Raw genomic sequence first — 18,956 nt, forward strand, 5'->3', positions numbered from 1 at the left:
CGTTTCTCCTGCAGACAGATCAGGAGGTGATCGACTTGGGGAACATCTTGGTTGGTAGTTTTCAGTCATATGATCTGCTCCTATCAAATGATGGTGATTGCACCTTGGAGTACACGCTGAGCGCTAAACCGGAGATTTCTGGGCCATGTGACCTCAATGATGTCATCAATGACCCTATAGGTAAGTAAGTGCTAACTATTCACTACTCATGTGCTCATGACATGCTACTGATAATACATTTCTATGGTAAAAGTTCCGTTTTCCCTTTATTGAGACCTCAGAACAATGTTGCTTTCACGTTTCAGTCCATCCGGCAGTCTATTGTATATCAGCCTAGCGCGGTTCACAGCTGACCTTATACTACATGTTCTCCATCTCTACACAGCTCTGGAGTTTGAACATGAGACGGGCAGACTGCCAGCACGTACCAAGCTAAGAATCAGAGTCACGGCTCGTCCTGCCCGCCGGGTCTCCTACACCTGGACTATCAACTACTGCATCCTCTGTCCAAAAGGTACGATTGTTTTTGTGTCGGCAACCAACTCCCATTAAAGGGGTTTTCTGGCCCCAATAGCATTCTTATAGTTGTAGCCTATCGTGTATATAGATCATTCAGTATGCTAGTCCTGTCCACACTGTAGCAGTGGCACCTATTACGCTAGATTTACACCTGCACTCGGGTTTCGGTTCTTCGGATCTGCTTGGGAACCCAAAAATTGGAAATCCATCAGGTTAAAAAGCAGTTACTATAATGGGGTCCGCCAGGTTTCCGCCTGAAAAACGCATAGAGAAAAGTGGGGGACGGAATCCCCCAACGGAAAACCAAGTGCCTTACTTGAACAATAGCAGATCTGCTTCCATCCCCATCCACAGGCGTAGTGTCTGAGGGAAGCTAAATCATATGATGGTACAGAGTCCAGGTATCAGACCCCCATAGAGCAGGTACTGTGGATAGGTCTTCAGTATCAATACACTATTAGGGCCAGAAAAAACCTTTAAAGGATTTGAACAGGATTGGAAAATATGTCTGCTTTCTTCTGGGAACTGCGCTACCCTTGTCCATGGGTTGTGTCTGGTAATAGATCTCTGCTTCATTGATCTGAATGAAACTGTACTGCGATACCTGATGCAACCTGTAAAGAGGGGTGACATTGCCTTTGTTTGCAGCCATGTTTTTCTAATCCTGTAAACTCCATTAGGAGTCTGTCCTGCCGTAAATGTTAGTGGTCTGCAGAGTCTCTCTAGCTGTAAAACTGATCATACTCTCTCTGTAGCTGTGGATCCTGCAAAGGCAGTCAGTGAGGAGCGCTTTCTATGTACTGTCATGGCACAGGGTGTATACCCAACCTTCTCAGTGGTGGATGCATATCCTGTGGGCAGTGCCGGTGCCATTACCAAGACCCAGCTCTGGAAGCTCTTTTCTCTAGAAAAACTGAATTCCTGTCTGCAAAGTGACCCCACACCAGAGGAGCTGATATACAGGGTGCCCACACGACACAGGTACCACCACATGGCCGATCCACGGCAAGCGGTAAATGAAAGCAATATTCTGTTAGCACATGATGTAATACTTTTTCTTCACAGCATCCGCAGATGTCCGTCTCTAAACACTCCGGTCCTCCTGGACTTCAACTTCGGAGCTGCGCCAGTAGGGTCAGAGGCATTTGTGGCCCTGCTTCTGTTGGAGAATAAAGGGGTATTACCTGTAAGCTGGTGAGTGTGTATTGAATTGTTGGACTAACTATGACCTTTACTGTGACCTCAAGCACCAGGACCTGGTTGTCATTGCTCCCCTTATGCCCTTCTTTCCAATTTCTTAGGCACAGATATCATTTGGTACCAATTATTTGTTCCACCATGCACTGCCTATTGCTGCCACTAGAGGGCTATATTTCTGTGGTTTTCATGTAATATAATAAGCTACTGAGATTGCATTTCTTTTCACTTTTAGATCTGATGTATATGAGGTTTGTGCAAAAACATTTTTTAATGCTCTTCTCTTCCATAGGGATTTTTTGTTTCCAGTGGATCAGCAGATAGAACTGGAATACTGGGCCGAGACCTGGGAGTTTGACCCCAGTGAGATTCACCAAATGAGGATCCAGGACAATAAATTGTTTACTGTCAGTCCCAAATCAGGGAAACTGAGACCCGGTCAGCAGCAGACGGTGCAGCTAACATATAGGTGAGCGACACAGATACATATGTCATACACTGGCATTGCCAGTGTCATGGAGGACTGTAGGCTCCATGTCATATATTGAGATCACCGGTACCATTGACGTTTGCTTTTAGGTTACAGCTTGGTATTTTTGGAAAAGAGCTGAAAAAAGGTCACATGATTTGTTCACGTCTTGCGCACCAGGAGTACACAAAGTTACAGCAATGTTGGGTTATTGATGTTTGTGTTTTGTTTTGCGCACAGACATGATTTTGTCGGTACTGACCGTCTGCCTGTCCTCCTAAAGGTATCTCATGGCCGGGAGATTTTGGTACGTACGCCAGGAATAATTATTCCTAGATGAATATGTAATTAGGTAATCCATGTTAAAAGGGTTATGCCACATGAATTATTTATCCTTTATCGAAAGCATAGAGGATAACTTGGGGTCCGACCTCTGAGACCTTCACCTGTCCTGAGAATGGGGTGCGTTTTACTCATGTTGAGAATGTAGCCATGGTGGACACAGATGGGAATGCCTATGCCCATGGCTACATTTTCAATAGTTTTCAGCATATGGTGGGGTCTCCACAGTCAGACCCCCTCCGATCAGCAATTTATCTTCTATTCTTTAGACTGGGATAAATAGTTTTTATAAACCTTCTTAATTAATTAATTTAGTTCGACCCCAAAGCTGTACCCTCTTCCCTGTGTTGATGACGTCACATTCATTAGTCACTTGGTACAGCATCAACTCAGTCCCATTCACATGAATGAGGAACTACAATACCAAGCCCAAAATTATAATTAATTTTATGTGATATCCACATTGATTTGAAGCTCTATTATTCTGATACTTGGCTCCAAATCCCCTGCTTTCATTTGCACATCCTTTTTGAGTTAAATGGGAAATTTCTGCTTGCTTAGTGCCACCACTAGAAGGAGCTCAAGAGCATGCAGTAATAAAGCAGCATGCAGTAAACTCATAAGCTCCCACTAGTGTTTGGTGAGGGGATGGGGGTACATTTTGGCTATAAGATCGCATGCTTATATTCACTTTATATTGATGGTCACACAGAGACGGGTGGATACTCTGTGCCCCGGGGTGGTACCTGAGGTGTTGTATATATGGGAGGAACTGTAGCAGAAATCATTCATGTCATTGTCTTCCATTCCAGCTAAATTTCATTGGAGTCACGGTAGAGAAGGAACAACGCTACGTCCATTTCACCTCCACTAAACATCGCTTCACCCCAGTGGCCATTGGCAGCTCCAGTCCTTCTAAACAGGTAAGACACTGAGATAGTGAGGTCACTATATGGGATGCTGTTATATGATCTGTAACTAGATTGGAGTTGTCAATGTATGGGGTGTTATTATATGATCTGTTTCTATATGGGGTTGTCACTGTATAGGATGTCCAGTATATGGGATGTTACTGTCCAATCTGTGTCACTGTATTATCTGCCACTATACAAGAAGTCACTGTATGGGATGTCACAATATGATGTGTCACTGTATGTAAGGTCACGACTAGAGATGAGCGAACACTATTCGGAACAGCCGTTTCAAATAGCACGCTCCCATAAAAATGAATGGAAGCGGCACGCAGACTTTGCCGTCAGCCGGTCGCTTAACCCCCCCGCGTGCCGGCTACGTCCATTCATTTCTATGGGAGCATGCTATTCGAAACGGCTGTTTCGAATAGTGTTCGCTCATCTCTAGTCACTACATCAGATGTATGAGGTGGGGTTTTTTATGGGATGTCAGTATATGTGCTTTCATTTTTTGGATTGTCACTATATGTGACTATAATTCTACTTGTGAGGTATATTGGGGAGACACATTTAGGCTTTAAGTACCTTATACAACTTGTCTTTTTCGGGGTGATCTTACAGGTTTTCTTTTCTCTCTAGATCTATGAGCTGTTTAATGGAGGATCTGTCGCTGTAATCTATGAGATCCAGCTGGAACCCTTGAGGGAAGTCCAAGACCAGAACTACCACCACCCTATATTCCAGTGTCTGAACCCCAGAGGAGAAATACTACCCGGGGCAACTGCATTTGTGGAGTGGATCTTCTCCCCATTGGAGGCCAGAACGTATTCAGTAAGTTTCTCCTACACCTTTGATTTCCGGATGCTTTTCCTACACCTATGGATCTACGATGACTGGGTACGTCCTGGTAATGGCTTCTTATTTCCCTTCACACAGGTGACTGTTCCTGTTCACATCCTAGGTGGCGACTCTGCACTGATCACCTTTGAAGGGATTGGTTATGATCGGAGTGTTCTGGGGGACACTGCAGTATTTGAGGACTTTTCACCGTTATCAGCTGTGCCGCGACTGACACTCCCTGGGCAGGTGAGGACACTGAGGACTGGCACACCTGACAATTCTGACATGCACCTACTGGTGTGGTATCACATCCTGCTCTATTCCCGGGTACTATGTGCTATTTGTCTCACAGATTCCTCACCTGACCCACCAAAAGTTATCATTCGGAGATATTCCTGTTTTTAGCAAGTCCAGTCGGCTGCTGTTCCTAAACAACACTTCAGGGTCTGAGACCATCTTTTTCACATGGTATGCAGCATCACCCAGTGCCAGTGAGGTAGGTACCAGTATTATCACCCATTCAGTGTGTGGGGGGAGTATATTGGTAAAAGCATAATTATCAATTATGTTTTTCCAAAATGTAGATACTGATGGCTTATCCATCAATATCAGATTGGTATTAGTGTGACACTGGTCACCCCTGCCAGACCACTGACTTAAGGAGCCACAGTGCTCAGGCAAGTGTGTAGATTGTAGTGCAATAGAATGGGTCTGATCTTCAAGGAGGAGGTAACCCATAAACGGGACATCACAGGCCAAAGAGAGACCCTGCTTATATTCCTGCAGGCAACTGCAAGGTGACGTGTATGTGGTGAAGACAGAGTTTAAGTCTATGGGAGACAGAAATACAAAAATGACATTAGCACTATTTGCTTGGCTATGCTCTGCATCCTCCATAATGTTGGAGTTGTCATGTAGTAGATCACCTGGTAGTGACCGCAGTCTTGTTTGGTCTTACAGACACTTCAGGTCTCCCCTCTGTCTGGTGCGGTACAACCAGGTGAGAGTGTCAGCATGGTGGTGACCCTTCAGTCTGGAGAGCAAGCCTCCTTCTATACACTGGAGCTGGTGTGTGAGGTGCGTACTGGAGATTGTATGGCAATCATTGCCTTCTGTGATGGAGCATATGTAATGTGGAGAGATGGGTGAATCCTGCAAGATTCGCTTTGCAAATATTTGCAAGGTTTGCCCACCAGTTTTGTTACACTAAAAGTGCTTTCATTATACTCTGGAGTCTCTTCGCACCCCAGAGTATAGTAAGTGGAGGCTCACGGGAGGTGGGGGAATATAATATACTATTATACTCACCGTCCCTCACCTTTGGTCTTCTTGGGTGACAACGCAGGGCCCGGGAGACCCCTGAGGTCTGTGATTGGGCTTCAGTAGTTGCATAGGGTGTGCCAATGTCATGGCACTTTGATGCAAGCAGCAGGTTGTTGAAGTGTCCCACTTAACCACTAAAGCCCAGTCAGGTTCCCTGGGCATGGCATCACCCAGGAGGGAGGCTTTAAAAAAAACACTTCCCTGGGCCTCCACTTATATACTTTGAGTTTTGAAGAGACCTCAGAGTATAATAGTTATTCCTGAGTGAGAAACCCTCAAAATCAGGGGTTCAGGCGATTTTTTGGAAAATATGGAACACACCCGGCTCATGATGACCCAGTTCACTCATCTCTAGTATTGTGCTATCACTGTGCAGATCTTCATGGAAAGAGCTCTTGCCGAATATGAGCAAGATGTCCAAAAATGGGAAAAAGAAGAGGAGCAGCAGTCACTGGAATTCACAATCACTGACCCAACCTCCGAAAAGAGGGGCCAGGCAGCAGCGGTAAGTCTCCGTGTATTCAGGTGTGTCCTAAAAGCTTCCAGAACATTGTCCAGATACTGTAACCACCTCACTGGCTTTACTAGTCTTGTGATTTTCCTAGTCTGCTCCAGAGCTGCATTCAGTATTCTGCTGGTTTTTCATTAGCTCCCGTCACACTCCTTCCTCTCCTTCTGTTCAGAATCTGTTCTGGTTATGCACATGTTGTGCTCCATCTTGGAGATATAGTTTTTTATTATGACAGATGCTTTACAATATTCTGATATAGGGAAAATAAAAAATACAGATCCAAATTGACCGTGAACAGATGTGAGTATGTAAATGCTGCTTTGTATGTGACTGGAGTATAAGACTAAAACAAAAAACTGATTCTAAAGTAGATATTACATAAAGATAAAATTGTCTCTAATAGTCGCGTTGTCAGATTTTGTGACAATTGACTGTTTACATCCTAGTGTGCACTGACGTCTACTGGTGCCCGGGTCATTCCTGTTAAGCAACAACTGTCAGAAATAAAGCGATACAAGGTATTGTGCTGTTATTATTAGTATTTTATGTACGCTATTGTAATAACCCAATGGTACAAGAGATGCTATCGCAAATTAAATAACCACTAGGGGGCAGCATAATCCTTAAAATAGGAAATATGCTAGAAGGGGTTTCCCAACTTTTCACACTGATATCGGTTAGATGCCGTCCATGTCTGTGCTACACCACCTGCTTTTCTGAAAACCAATGCCACTCTTGACTCGGTGATTCTTATTTCCAGACCTTACCACCTATCAAGAATGGCGAATATGTCCGAGCACCAGCCAGTCGAGACCGAAAGACCCGCCGGACTACGAAAGAGATTCAGAGAGCCCTGGCGAGACCCCAACCACCTGCCCCATTGCAGCTGCACCTGTCAGTGACTGGAAGGTCCCATCACACTCCAGATTTTCTCAACCAATACCAGAATGATTTTCTGCGTCACTTCCAGCAGCGGTGAGAGATCAGTCATGTATCTGAGAGAGCAAATGGATGGTGGGATCAAAGGGATAGTCCATGACCACTATGGAGATGTGAACACCAGTAGATTATCATTCATGACTATTCAAGAACAGTTATATATACAGTAATGTAATATATATATAAACAGCAGTGTGTGTGTATATATATATATATATATCCTCCTACGAATATTATAAATGTGAACGTTTGGATGTTTGTTCCTCAATCACAGGCAAACGGCTGAACGGATTGGCTTCAGATTTCACACATACCTTCAAATTCACCAGGAAGGAAACATAGGCTACTTCTTAGCTCCCACACTTCCCCCCCAAATGACAGCTGCTCCCCTCAAACTTCACTCCTGCTCCGCTGAAGGACCTGAGATGACGTCATCGCAGGTCTTTCAGCGGGCCTCCGATTTTCTGCCGGCCATCTCAGGGCGGGCCACGGGGGAAGCCGCGCAGCCGGATAGGTTGGTGGCATAACGCGGCACCACAGAACATGCCAGCTGCTCGCGCCTCTGTCGCGACGGTGCCATGCCAGCCAGCAACTTCATGCCCAGCTTAGTTTGTGGACGCGCACCAACCCATTCTGACGACGCCCGTGCCTGCCCACAGAGTTCCCGTCCGCACGACCCGAGCATGGGGAGAGGACCACGTATGCCGGTGTGTTTTGCGGCCGTGCGCTGCCTACCTCCCCTCCACCTCTTCGCTGACTCCAGGGGTCCGGGTGCTGTTCGCCGGTTGCCTTGCCTTGAACTGCCGCGCGGCCTAGCCAGCCAGGTAGCTCGGCCAGCTGCAGGGGGGAAGGGGGTTTAGATGTTCAAAGGAAGGAAATCTGGGGGACGGGGCTTAATGAGTGAGCCCAAGGGTGACACTGGAAAGAGGGGGGCCCCTGTCTGGGTTTTTGTCTTATCAACCGGCGGGGGCCATTCTCCGCAGCCGCCGAGGGAGCCCTCTGGTGCGCGTGGGCATGAGTCGCGGCGCCATGTGTGCCACCACGCAGAAAAGGCGCGGGGGTGCCTGCGGGAAAAAGTGGCCAGATGCGTTGCGAAGGGTGCGCCCAAGGCTGCACTGGAGGGGCGTCTCACAGGGCGTCAGGGGGCCGCGGACGAAGTCGTGGGTACAGCTAGTATATATATATATATATATATATATATATATATATGTATCTGTCATTTTATGGCCTCCTGTGATTACTCCACACACTGAAATGAATGTTGTCTTCTAGTGGAACTGGAAATTCCACAACTTCAGGCCCCGGATTGTCTGACATTTTAGATAATCCATTCTTAAAACACTGAAATTTACCCAAGTATTATATTATACGGAAACTAGAGTCCTGCTGTATCAGGTGCCAGTAGTAATTACCTGCTTCATTCAGTAAAGAAAGACTCACACCCTAAACATATACAACAACTTACTCCAAGACAGAAAGGTCAGCGTAAAGACTATAGCCGCTTTCTCAAGTCTTATACTCTCCTGGTGCATCTGTAATGCAAAATGAGACAGATTTCTGCTTGTATGTCAATGTATAAGTCTTCATGGTAACAGACAACAAACAAACCCTGTGTAGTCTGACCCTGAGGTCATGCTGCCTTCTATCGATCCCCTACTCCCTAACCACTGATGGATGGGCGTACGACTGCAGGATCAGACTACACAGGGCCTGCTTGTTGTCTCTTACTATGGTGATACATAGCTCTGCACTGCAAAACGATAGGACATTTTCAAATAACCAATGAAAGTTGGTTCATTTTTTACGTTAGATGAGTTTACTGGGGTGTTCTGTTACAATGACACAGCGCAGGATAGGACCCGCTCTATAATCATTGGAACAGAAAGGAGTATTTGAGGACCCTCAGACGGAATACCCATGCTCCCAATTCAAGTGAATGAGTAAACAGCCGCAATAGCTCTGCATCGCCATCACATTGTACAGAGTCCCCCCCCCATTCTGATGGATGGCCTGTTCATACATATTTATGGACATCCCCTTGAAAGCTGCAGTATCCCAATAATAATCTCTGTCCAGATGAATGTCTAGACCTGCACAGTCCTCCCTCCTCTAACCAGACTTATATCCTGGAACATTTGCTGAACTCACTGAAATGTCTGTTCCATAAACTGTCAGGACTGTCAGAGTTTCCAGGAGATCATTGACATGAATTTCCCGACCTTCTGACATGGTCTGTGATACACTAGGGAGCGACCTGCAGAAACTAAAATCTGTCACCCTAAGATCTGCTATGAGAAAAGAAAGTAATTCAAGTTATCAATTTACCGCTCTGATCCTTTCTGTTCACTGATATGTCCTGCAGCATCAATGTGGTGGCCCCGTATACCCCGCCGGCTAGTGCACCTCCATGTTTAAGGCCGTCCACAATACTAACTAACTAACTAACTCTGGAGTATAATACAGGATAAGTAATGTAATGTATTTACACAGTGACTGCACCAGCAGAATAGTGAGCGCAGCTCTGGAGTATAATACAGGATAAGTAATGTAATGTATGTACACAGTGACTGCACCAGCAGAATAGTGAGCGCAGCTCTGGAGTATAATACAGGGTAAGTAATGTAATGTATGTACACAGTGACTGCACCAGCAGAATAGTGAGCGCAGCTCTGGAGTATAATACAGGGTAAGTAATGTAATGTATGTACACAGTGACTGCACCAGCAGAATAGTGAGCGCAGCTCTGGAGTATAATACAGGTTAAGTAATGTAATGTATGTACACAGTGACTGCACCAGCAGAATAGTGAGCGCAGCTCTGGGGTATAATACAGGATAAGTAATGTAATGTATGTACACAGTGACTGTACCAGCAGAATAGTGAGCGCAGCTCTGGGGTATAATACAGGATAAGTAATGTAATGTATGTACACAGTGACTGCACCAGCAGAATAGTGAGCGCAGCTCTGGAGTATAATACAGGATAAGTAATGTAATGTATGTACACAGTGACTGCACCAGCAGAATAGTGAGCGCAGCTCTGGAGTATAATACAGGATAAGTAATGTAATGTATGTATACAGTGACTGTACCAGCAGAATAGTGAGCGCAGCTCTGGAGTATAATACAGGATAAGTAATGTAATGTATGTACACAGTGACTGTACCAGCAGAATAGTGAGCGTAGCTCTGGAGTATAATACAGGATAAGTAATGTAATGTATGTACACAGTGACTGCACCAGCAGAATAGTGAGCGTAGCTCTGGAGTATAATACAGGATAAGTAATGTAATGTATGTACACAGTGACTGCACCAGCAGAATAGTGAGCGTAGCTCTGGGGTATAATACAGGATAAGTAATGTAATGTGTGTACACAGTGACTGCACCAGCAGAATAGTGAGCGCAGCTCTGGGGTATAATACAGGATAAGTAATGTAATGTATGTACACAGTGACTGTACCAGCAGAATAGTGAGCGCAGCTCTGGAGTATAATACAGGGTAAGTAATGTAATGTATGTACACAGTGACTGCACCAGCAGAATAGTGAGCGCAGCTCTGGAGTATAATACAGGATAAGTAATGTAATGTATGTACACAGTGACTGCACCAGCAGAATAGTGAGCGCAGCTCTGGGGTATAATACAGGATAAGTAATGTAATGTATGTACACAGTGACTGTACCAGCAGAATAGTGAGCGCAGCTCTGGAGTATAATACAGGATAAGTAATGTAATGTATGTACACAGTGACTGCACCAGCAGAATAGTGAGCGCAGCTCTGGGGTATAATACAGGATAAGTAATATAATGTATGTACACAGTGACTGTACCAGCAGGATAGTGAGCGCAGCTCTGGAGTATAATATAGGGTAAGTAATGTAATGTATGTACACAGTGACTGTACCAGCAGAATAGTGAGCGCAGCTCTGGAGTATAATACAGGGTAAGTAATGTAATGTATGTACACAGTGACTGCACCAGCAGAATAGTGAGCGCAGCTCTGGGGTATAATACAGGATAAGTAATGTAATGTATGTACACAGTGACTGCACCAGCAGAATAGTGAGCGCAGCTCTGGAGTATAATACAGGATAAGTAATGTAATGTATGTATACAGTGACTGTACCAGCAGAATAGTGAGCGCAGCTCTGGAGTATAATACAGGGTACGTAATGTAATGTATGTACACAGTGACTGTACCAGCAGAATAGTGAGCGCAGCTCTGGGGTATAATACAGGATAAGTAATGTAACGTATGTACACAGTGACAGTACCAGCAGAATAGTGAGTGCAGCTCTGAAGTATAATACAGGGTAAGTAATGTAATGTATGTACACAGTGACTGTACCAGCAGAATAGTGAGCGCAGCTCTGGAGTATAATACAGGGTAAGTAATGTAATGTATGTACACAGTGACTGTACCAGCAGAATAGTGAGCGCAGCTCTGGAGTATAATACAGGATAAGTAATGTAATGTATGTATACAGTGACTGTACCAGCAGAATAGTGAGCGCAGCTCTGGAGTATAATACAGGATAAGTAATGTAATGTATGTACACAGTGACTGTACCAGCAGAATAGTGAGCGCAGCTCTGGAGTATAATACAGGATAAGTAATGTAATGTATGTACACAGTGACTGCACCAGCAGAATAGTGAGCGCAGCTCTGGAGTATAATACAGGATAAGCAATGTAATGTATGTACACAGTGACTGTACCAGCAGAATAGTGAGCGCAGCTCTGGAGTATAATACAGGATAAGTAATGTAATGTATATACACAGTGACTGCACCAGCAGAATAGTGAGCGCAGCTCTGCAGTATAATACAGGAGCTATCTCAGGATTAGTATAAGATAAATTACATAATATTGGATTTATTTTTGTCGTACACTCTATAGCCCATTCAAAAAAAAGATGGAAAAGCCGTCTCCAGTGATTCTTCAACCTGAAACAGGAGAGCCAGACAGATACAGAGAAAAACCAAGCGCAGAACAACAGGAAATGGCCCGGGATGTGATGACTTCAATCATCAGGTGATATTATCTAAACACTTGTAATCCGGCAGTAATACCAATAATCTGAAATTTGTTCATCTAAATTTTCATTCTTTATAATCCTTGATAACACTGGTTAACAGCCAAAATGTTTCGGGCATCAAACCAGTTGTTCTTAACTAATTTTGGGGTGCTGAGATTGAAATTGATGCTAAAATTTTAAAATTGGCTTTACTTTTCATGATATAGACATGCATTTTATATTTCTGACAGCCTGTAATACAATACTGAGAAAAGTTGGCATCATCATTATTGCATCATCCACTGGCATATTTGTTGGAATATAGTTATTGTATGCAACAATTGCTACTTCTGCAAGGTGCCTCCAATTGGGAAAGGAATTTCAAAAAGAAAGAAGTGGACTTTACAGTATCCGAATATTCCATCTGCGATACACCCAGTAGCTCATTCTGAAGAATTGCCAGTTCCAAATGCTCCAGAAACATTCTCGCTCGATTCCACTGACGAGGAAGAAGAAGGAGTTTGTCATGAACCATCTACCTCGTCAGATCCAGACTTTCCTGCATCACTCTCCACTGAACCGCACCTTATATCGCAAAGTGAACTTAACGATCTTGTTAGAGATCTAGACCTGCCCAAGAGTAAGGCCGAGCTCTTAGGTTCCAGACTTCAACAGTGGAATCTGTTGGCAGATGATGTTCGAATTTCTTTCTTTAGGAACCGTCAACAGTCTCTTGTCCAATTCTTCTTCATGGAGAGTGATCTTGTTGTATGCAGTAACGTTTGTGGTTTAATGGATGCTCTCAAAATCAGCTATAACCCCAATGAGTGGAGGCTATTTATCGATTCATCAAAGCTAAGTCTTAAAGCTGTCTTACTTCACAATGGCAATGCACTACCATCAGTTCCAATTGGTTATGCTGTTCACATGAAGGAAACCTATAACAACATGAAAGAGCTCTTGAGATGCATAAACTATGATCAACATCTGTGGTGCTCTGTGGTGACTTGAAGGTGGTAGCGCTAGTGCTTGGTCTACAGGGAGGAGACACCAAGTACTGCTGCTTCCTATGTGAGTGGGACAGTCGTGCAAGATCAGAACACTACAAGAAAAGAGACTGGCCACTCAGAAAGTCACTGCAGCCAGGGGCTAAAAATGTGATGCATCCAGCACTTCTTCAAGCAGGAAAGATTCTGTTACCTCCTTTACATATCAAGCTTGGTCTTATGAAGAATTTTGTAAAGGCAATGGATAGAAATGAAGAGGCATTCAAATATCTCCTCTAAGTTTCCAAGGTTGAGTGAAGCGAAGATAAAAGCAGGAGTCTTTATTGGTCCTCAGATTCGTATGCTTCTTCAAGATGACGAGTTTTACCATTTGCTGCGTGGCAAAGAAAAGACTGCATGGGAAGCATTCAAGTTAGTCGTGACTAATTTCTTGGGAAACACCAAAGCAGATAATTATGAAGAGTTGGTTGAAAATCTCCTGAAGGCATATAAAAACCTGGGATGTAACATGTCTTTAAAGATTCATTTCTTACACTCTCATCTAGACTTCTTTGCACCAAACTGTGGAGCGGTGAGCGATGAACATGGTGAACGATTTCATCAAGAAAATGTGACTATGGAAAAGATATATCAGGGTAAATGGAACCCATCAATGCTTGCAGACTACTGCTGGACAATTATCAGAGACAATCCCATGTCTGAATACAAGAGACGTGTGTAAAGGAGCCGAATAGCAATTCAATAAGGATCTACATTCCAAAGTTCAATAAACATACTTCATTTGTAAAAAATTCTTAGATATGACTATAAATTATAGTTGATTTTAGATAGAACTAAGTTTCCTAAGAATATATTTCCAAAATTTTAAGAACAGTAAACTTGCACCTCTATTATTGCAGAAGTAATAAATATGTATCATATTCTATACAATTCACAAAACAGTAAAATGAGAACTCTTCGATATCATAGAAACTAGAGCCAATTGACAGTTTTCCTTGTGATATTTGAATTCAGCACATAAAAATCATTAGGGAATGACTCATTTCATTTCAGAAACAAACAACTTTTGAAAATTTGTTGACCAGTGTAATTTGCGGTTGTAGTTTTGTGGTTTCAGCACATTATTGCAGTGTTTTTCAGAAATTCACAACCTACCTGCAATGTGTAGTCAGTGCTTAAAGTTACAGCTAGACATGAGTGAGTACTATTCGAAACGACAGTTTCGAATAGCACACACCCATAGCAATGACTGGACGCAGCCGGCACGCAGACGGGGCCGACGTACTGCCGCTTAACCCCCTGTGTGCTGGCTGCATCCAGTCATTCCTACTGGTGCGTGGTATTTGAAACCGGAGTTTCGAATAGTACTCGCTCATGTCTACTTACAGACTAAAATTGAACTGAATCCTTGTCCTGTACAAACTACAAGTCTGAGAATGCCATCAGTCTATAACTTTCATGGCATGCTGAGGCTTGCACTTTCACAGCATTCAGGTCTATATAACTTCATCATCTCCATAACACTGCACACTATAGGAGCTATTCACCTATATACCATATAATTATAGCACACACGCTCATTACATACACAGGTACAATACAATAGAAAGGATTTATAAGGCTCATGTTTCCAGTACAGAGTCACTGAGATACTTGTAAAATGTCCATGGGTTTTATATTAGCTTTTGCCCCCCATAAAGCCTTGGCAGTAACCTGCACATTTTGTATCCTATAGAAATCTCTTGGATGATAAGCAGTTTCATGAAGCACTGACTGAGATCCAGAATGAGCCGCTGCCCTACTTCTCCCAGCTACACAACCCCGACATCACGGACGCCCCTATCCCTGCGGAACAAAGGACGGCGCCACTTCAGTCTGGTACCCCAACAGCAGAGGTAGAAATGCCATTAAGTGTCCCAACAGTACCAGGAGACCCGGCGTATGAGGAGACTCAGACCCAACTTTTGCTTGTGCCACAAGATGAACAGAAGAAGAAGATTAAAAGGTAACCTACAGTGCAAGTAATACAGTGAAAATCCAAAAATCCTGCATCCTATTGGGACATTCCGACTCCATGACAGTCCAGGTTCAGGCACATGGATGTACTACTGCTTCGTTTTGTATAGAAGTATACATCCGTATACCTTTCATACATTATGTTGCCTAAGCGGTTTCATATGAGGAAAGACCTTGCATTTTCCTTTTGGACTCCATATGTATGTATAGGAAGCATTGCTTCTAGGTGAAGATATTTGTTTGCACATGAAGTCCAAAAGAGCTATTATAGCAAGGTACTTTGGCACTCCAGCTGTTGTAAAACTACAACTCCCAGCATGCACACTTCCTGAGCTGTTTTTGGAATTCAGCCGCAAGTTGCTGACCCCTGCGTTAAATCACCTGCATAGCTCTGCACTAGGAGACATTCAATGATATTCATGATCTGCACGTCCTAACAATTTGCCATCACTTTAAAGATAGGAAAGTCCCATAATCCCTAATCACTGGTCAGTATAGTTCATTATTCACCAGCAGGGGGCACTGTAACATCATATCACAAATATCTGTTCAGTATTGGCTAAGCCTCATGTCCTGGTGCCTGATTAAATCTCATTAGGTTTCGTACATGTAATACTAGTCTCATAAAATTTCCTTTAAAATAAAACACACACTATAAATTTAAAGGGAGTTACAGTGACTAGGTCTAAGCTGCTGATTGATTGGTAGGGGTCCCATCAGTGAACCCCCACCAATCTGAAGAACCGAGACGCACACTGTCTGACCGGTCTCTTCATTTATAACTGAAGAGTAAAAACACCCCAGTTCTCCTGGATAGATAAGTTGTGGGACATTGTGGGGGTCTCTGTTTTAGACGACACCCTCTGAACATACTGTATTATTGCATTGTATGTAAATAGAGGGTCTGCCAGAATCCTCCTTCCTCAGACGCTGCAGCAGTTCACACATTACAAGACATTGCTGAGGTCTCGAAGGCCACGATAGATTATCGGGGACCCTTTAAACAATACGAGTCTGTCCAGATCTCGTGTTTCGTAACAGAGGCAGCTGAAACTAAAGTCTGATTGTTTCCAAGAGGTGAGCTAACATCCTGTTCTATGACAAGCACAGCGAGCCCATGACTTATGTCGCCTCCTTATATCATTGATCCTCAGTGTCACCTGGGAGACGTCTCAAGGCGGTATGTAAGCAGCTCCTGGTACTATACACACAGCCGACAGGGAGATGGCACAGACTCAGGTTCTTCTTAGCAGGCAATGTACAATATATAGAAAGCAGGGCTGATCTTTGCTAGCTCCAGGGATCGTGTCACGGGATCCACAATCAGCATCTCCATTCCATGAGATTGAAGGTAGAGCCGTCTGGCCGTGTGCATTGTCCCCGACAGTAATTTCATATTGTGTTTAAAAAAAAAAAGTCCAAAAACAGCACAGTGTGACTTCAGGGCTTTACCTCATTGACTTCAATAGGTAAAATTGTACTTATTATATGTGTCCTAGCACAGTGCAGTGTTTTCTGATCTTTTTTACTGATGGCATATCATTACTTTATGATCGGTCTGGATCTGACCTCTGGGACCCCACCAGTCCTTAGAATAAAGGGGTGTTGAGCTAATTTAGTGTTGTGTCACCTTACTAGTTTCCCCGCACAATGGTTCCCCAGGCAACCAATCAGAGGACACGACACTGCCCCATTGAAGTCATGCCACCTGTAGTTCCCGCCATAGCGGGTTCAATTTAGAAGAGGGCAAAATACTAAATTACCACAGCGTCTCCTTCATTCTCAGGATCAGAGCTTGGATCCTCACCAATCAAACATCCTTAGGATAGGTCATCGATATGTATTAGTATTGCATCTCAGCCCCATTCACTGGATTGAGACTGAGCTTCTGTACCATGTGACCGAACAGCAAGTGATCCAGGGTGTAGGATTACATACTGATCGAAGGATAGGATGCAAATACCATAAAACCACTTTAAAAATGAGCTGTCCCCTCTCCTGACATGTCTTCTTTAATAAACTTGCATCTTTTTTTATCTCTTTATTGTGCTGCTCGTCTGTAGTTCCTCCTGAGAACATTTGAATAAATTGGCAACTGGGTGTTTCCTTTTCCCTTGTCAATTGTACGTCCCTAGACAGATTGGATAATGTGTAGGATCGCACTCCTTTATACATGCAAAATTGTCAATACATTTCCAGGATGAATAACAGAGGAACAACATAATGTAAATCTCTAAGTAGTTTGCTATTTATTTGTGAGGAATCCAATTATTTATTCTATCGGTCCTGCCTGCAGAGCTGAGGCTTTGTTGCATTTCAGCCTATTTATAAGGAGTTTGTCTATCATTTAAGTCCCTGCCAGTGACAGCCTGGATAGAAAATGATGCACAAACATCGGTCAACTCCCTTCCCCTGCTCAGAGATGAAGTAATCCCCATGCAAGACCACCCAAAATTTTAGAAGCACGAGAATACTAGTCCGGAGACTAGGGACTATGAAAAAGAGCAGATCTCTGATGCACTCTGCTACATGCAGCACATACTACACCAGCACAGCAGAGTTTCTGAACACTCACTCTCTCTTCCAGGACACCGATATTCGGCCATCTCGTAGAAACCATACTGGAGAACACACTACAGAACATCATGACGGAAGCCAACCGCGGAGAAGTCGTCCTCACAACCCGCCCTCGTGTTATCGCCCTGCCACCTGCAACCCCCAGGTATGAGAGCACTAGTAAAGCTGGATGGACCCTCACAGAGCCTGTAAACATGGCGGCTCAGTCATCACACACACTCTTCATTTATGTTAAGCTTATGCTCTAGTTCAGGGGTAGGGAACCTTCGGCACTCCAGCTGCAGTGAAACTACAACTCCCAGCATACTCCATTCACTTCCATGGGAGTTGCAAGAACAGCAGAGCAAGTATGCATGCTGGGAGTTGTAGTTTTGCAACAGCTGGAGTGCCGAAGGTTTCCTACCCTTGCTCTATTCTATAGGCTACAATCTGTGTGTTACCTGCCCAGGTGACAGTTTACAGCTGTGTCAACACAACAGGTCTGTGGTATTGTGCACAAATATTACATCCCGACTCTCTGTTTGACAGGGGGATGACACCGACCTACTCGCCCCGCACTGTTTCCAGATCACAAAATGTACCAGCAGCTGCAAGCTGCCCCGAAGCTCCAAGAGCGGCTTCACCTGCGGACATCCAGTCATAAGAGTAACAGATCTCCAGGATTAATGTCCCATTTCATATGATTCTCCCTAGGATATGTCCTGTGCAGGGAAGGCACTTGCATTGGTTAAACCCTATGGAGACCCCTATAGTTTATGTTTAGGGTGCATCCATATGGCACAGAAATTGAGAGTAAAAAATCTGCTCTGCATTTTGTTCGACGAATCCTTGACAAATCTGCAGCACAATCCGTGCGGTACTATGTGCCATTTGCGCTTAGGATTTCCGTTGTAAAGGGGTTTTGGGGCACATTTTATTGTCAGCATGTGAATGAGATTTGTTAATATCTTCATGGCTTGTGAAAATGCTGAGGCAGCAGAAAATTCACTGCATATACATCCCACGTGGACCTACCCTATCCTGCCCAGAGGGGTTTTCCGGGATTACTAAAAATTAGCCTAAAGGGAGGAAAATGGGATATAACCGAAAAGGAACCATTAGTTACCTGATTCAAGGGGTTTTGGAGTCTTATCTATGGATGACCTATCTTTAGGATAGGTTATCAACTTAAAATCAGTGGGGGCCTGACACCAGGGATCCCCGATGATAAGCTGTTTGAAGAGATTTGCCCGTTCCAGTGAGCACTGCGGCCTCTTCACAGAAAACTAAGCACAGCACTAGACTTTT

The 18,956-nt window shown here is 44.0% G+C and overlaps 1 protein-coding gene across 1 annotated transcript in view; it reads left to right on the forward strand.

The window, feature by feature from the left end:
• The window catches only part of CFAP65 (cilia and flagella associated protein 65), a 29,356-nt gene extending 11,044 nt beyond the window's left edge, over positions 1–18,312 (forward strand). The window contains exons 15-32 of the mRNA XM_075284601.1: positions 15–180; positions 386–514; positions 1,275–1,500; positions 1,585–1,713; positions 2,009–2,185; positions 2,426–2,492; positions 3,340–3,450; positions 4,078–4,269; positions 4,375–4,524; positions 4,631–4,774; positions 5,239–5,355; positions 5,978–6,106; positions 6,559–6,630; positions 6,873–7,087; positions 11,952–12,086; positions 14,812–15,081; positions 17,680–17,814; positions 18,198–18,312. Coding sequence (XP_075140702.1) covers positions 15–180; positions 386–514; positions 1,275–1,500; positions 1,585–1,713; positions 2,009–2,185; positions 2,426–2,492; positions 3,340–3,450; positions 4,078–4,269; positions 4,375–4,524; positions 4,631–4,774; positions 5,239–5,355; positions 5,978–6,106; positions 6,559–6,630; positions 6,873–7,087; positions 11,952–12,086; positions 14,812–15,081; positions 17,680–17,814; positions 18,198–18,312 — 2,679 coding nt within the window. The remainder of the gene's footprint in view (positions 1–14; positions 181–385; positions 515–1,274; positions 1,501–1,584; positions 1,714–2,008; positions 2,186–2,425; positions 2,493–3,339; positions 3,451–4,077; positions 4,270–4,374; positions 4,525–4,630; positions 4,775–5,238; positions 5,356–5,977; positions 6,107–6,558; positions 6,631–6,872; positions 7,088–11,951; positions 12,087–14,811; positions 15,082–17,679; positions 17,815–18,197) is intronic.
• Positions 18,313–18,956: the final 644 nt, after the last annotated feature.

Source organism: Leptodactylus fuscus, chromosome 8, assembly GCF_031893055.1.
Source record: "Leptodactylus fuscus isolate aLepFus1 chromosome 8, aLepFus1.hap2, whole genome shotgun sequence".
In the NCBI taxonomy this organism is placed as follows: domain Eukaryota; kingdom Metazoa; phylum Chordata; class Amphibia; order Anura; family Leptodactylidae; genus Leptodactylus; species Leptodactylus fuscus.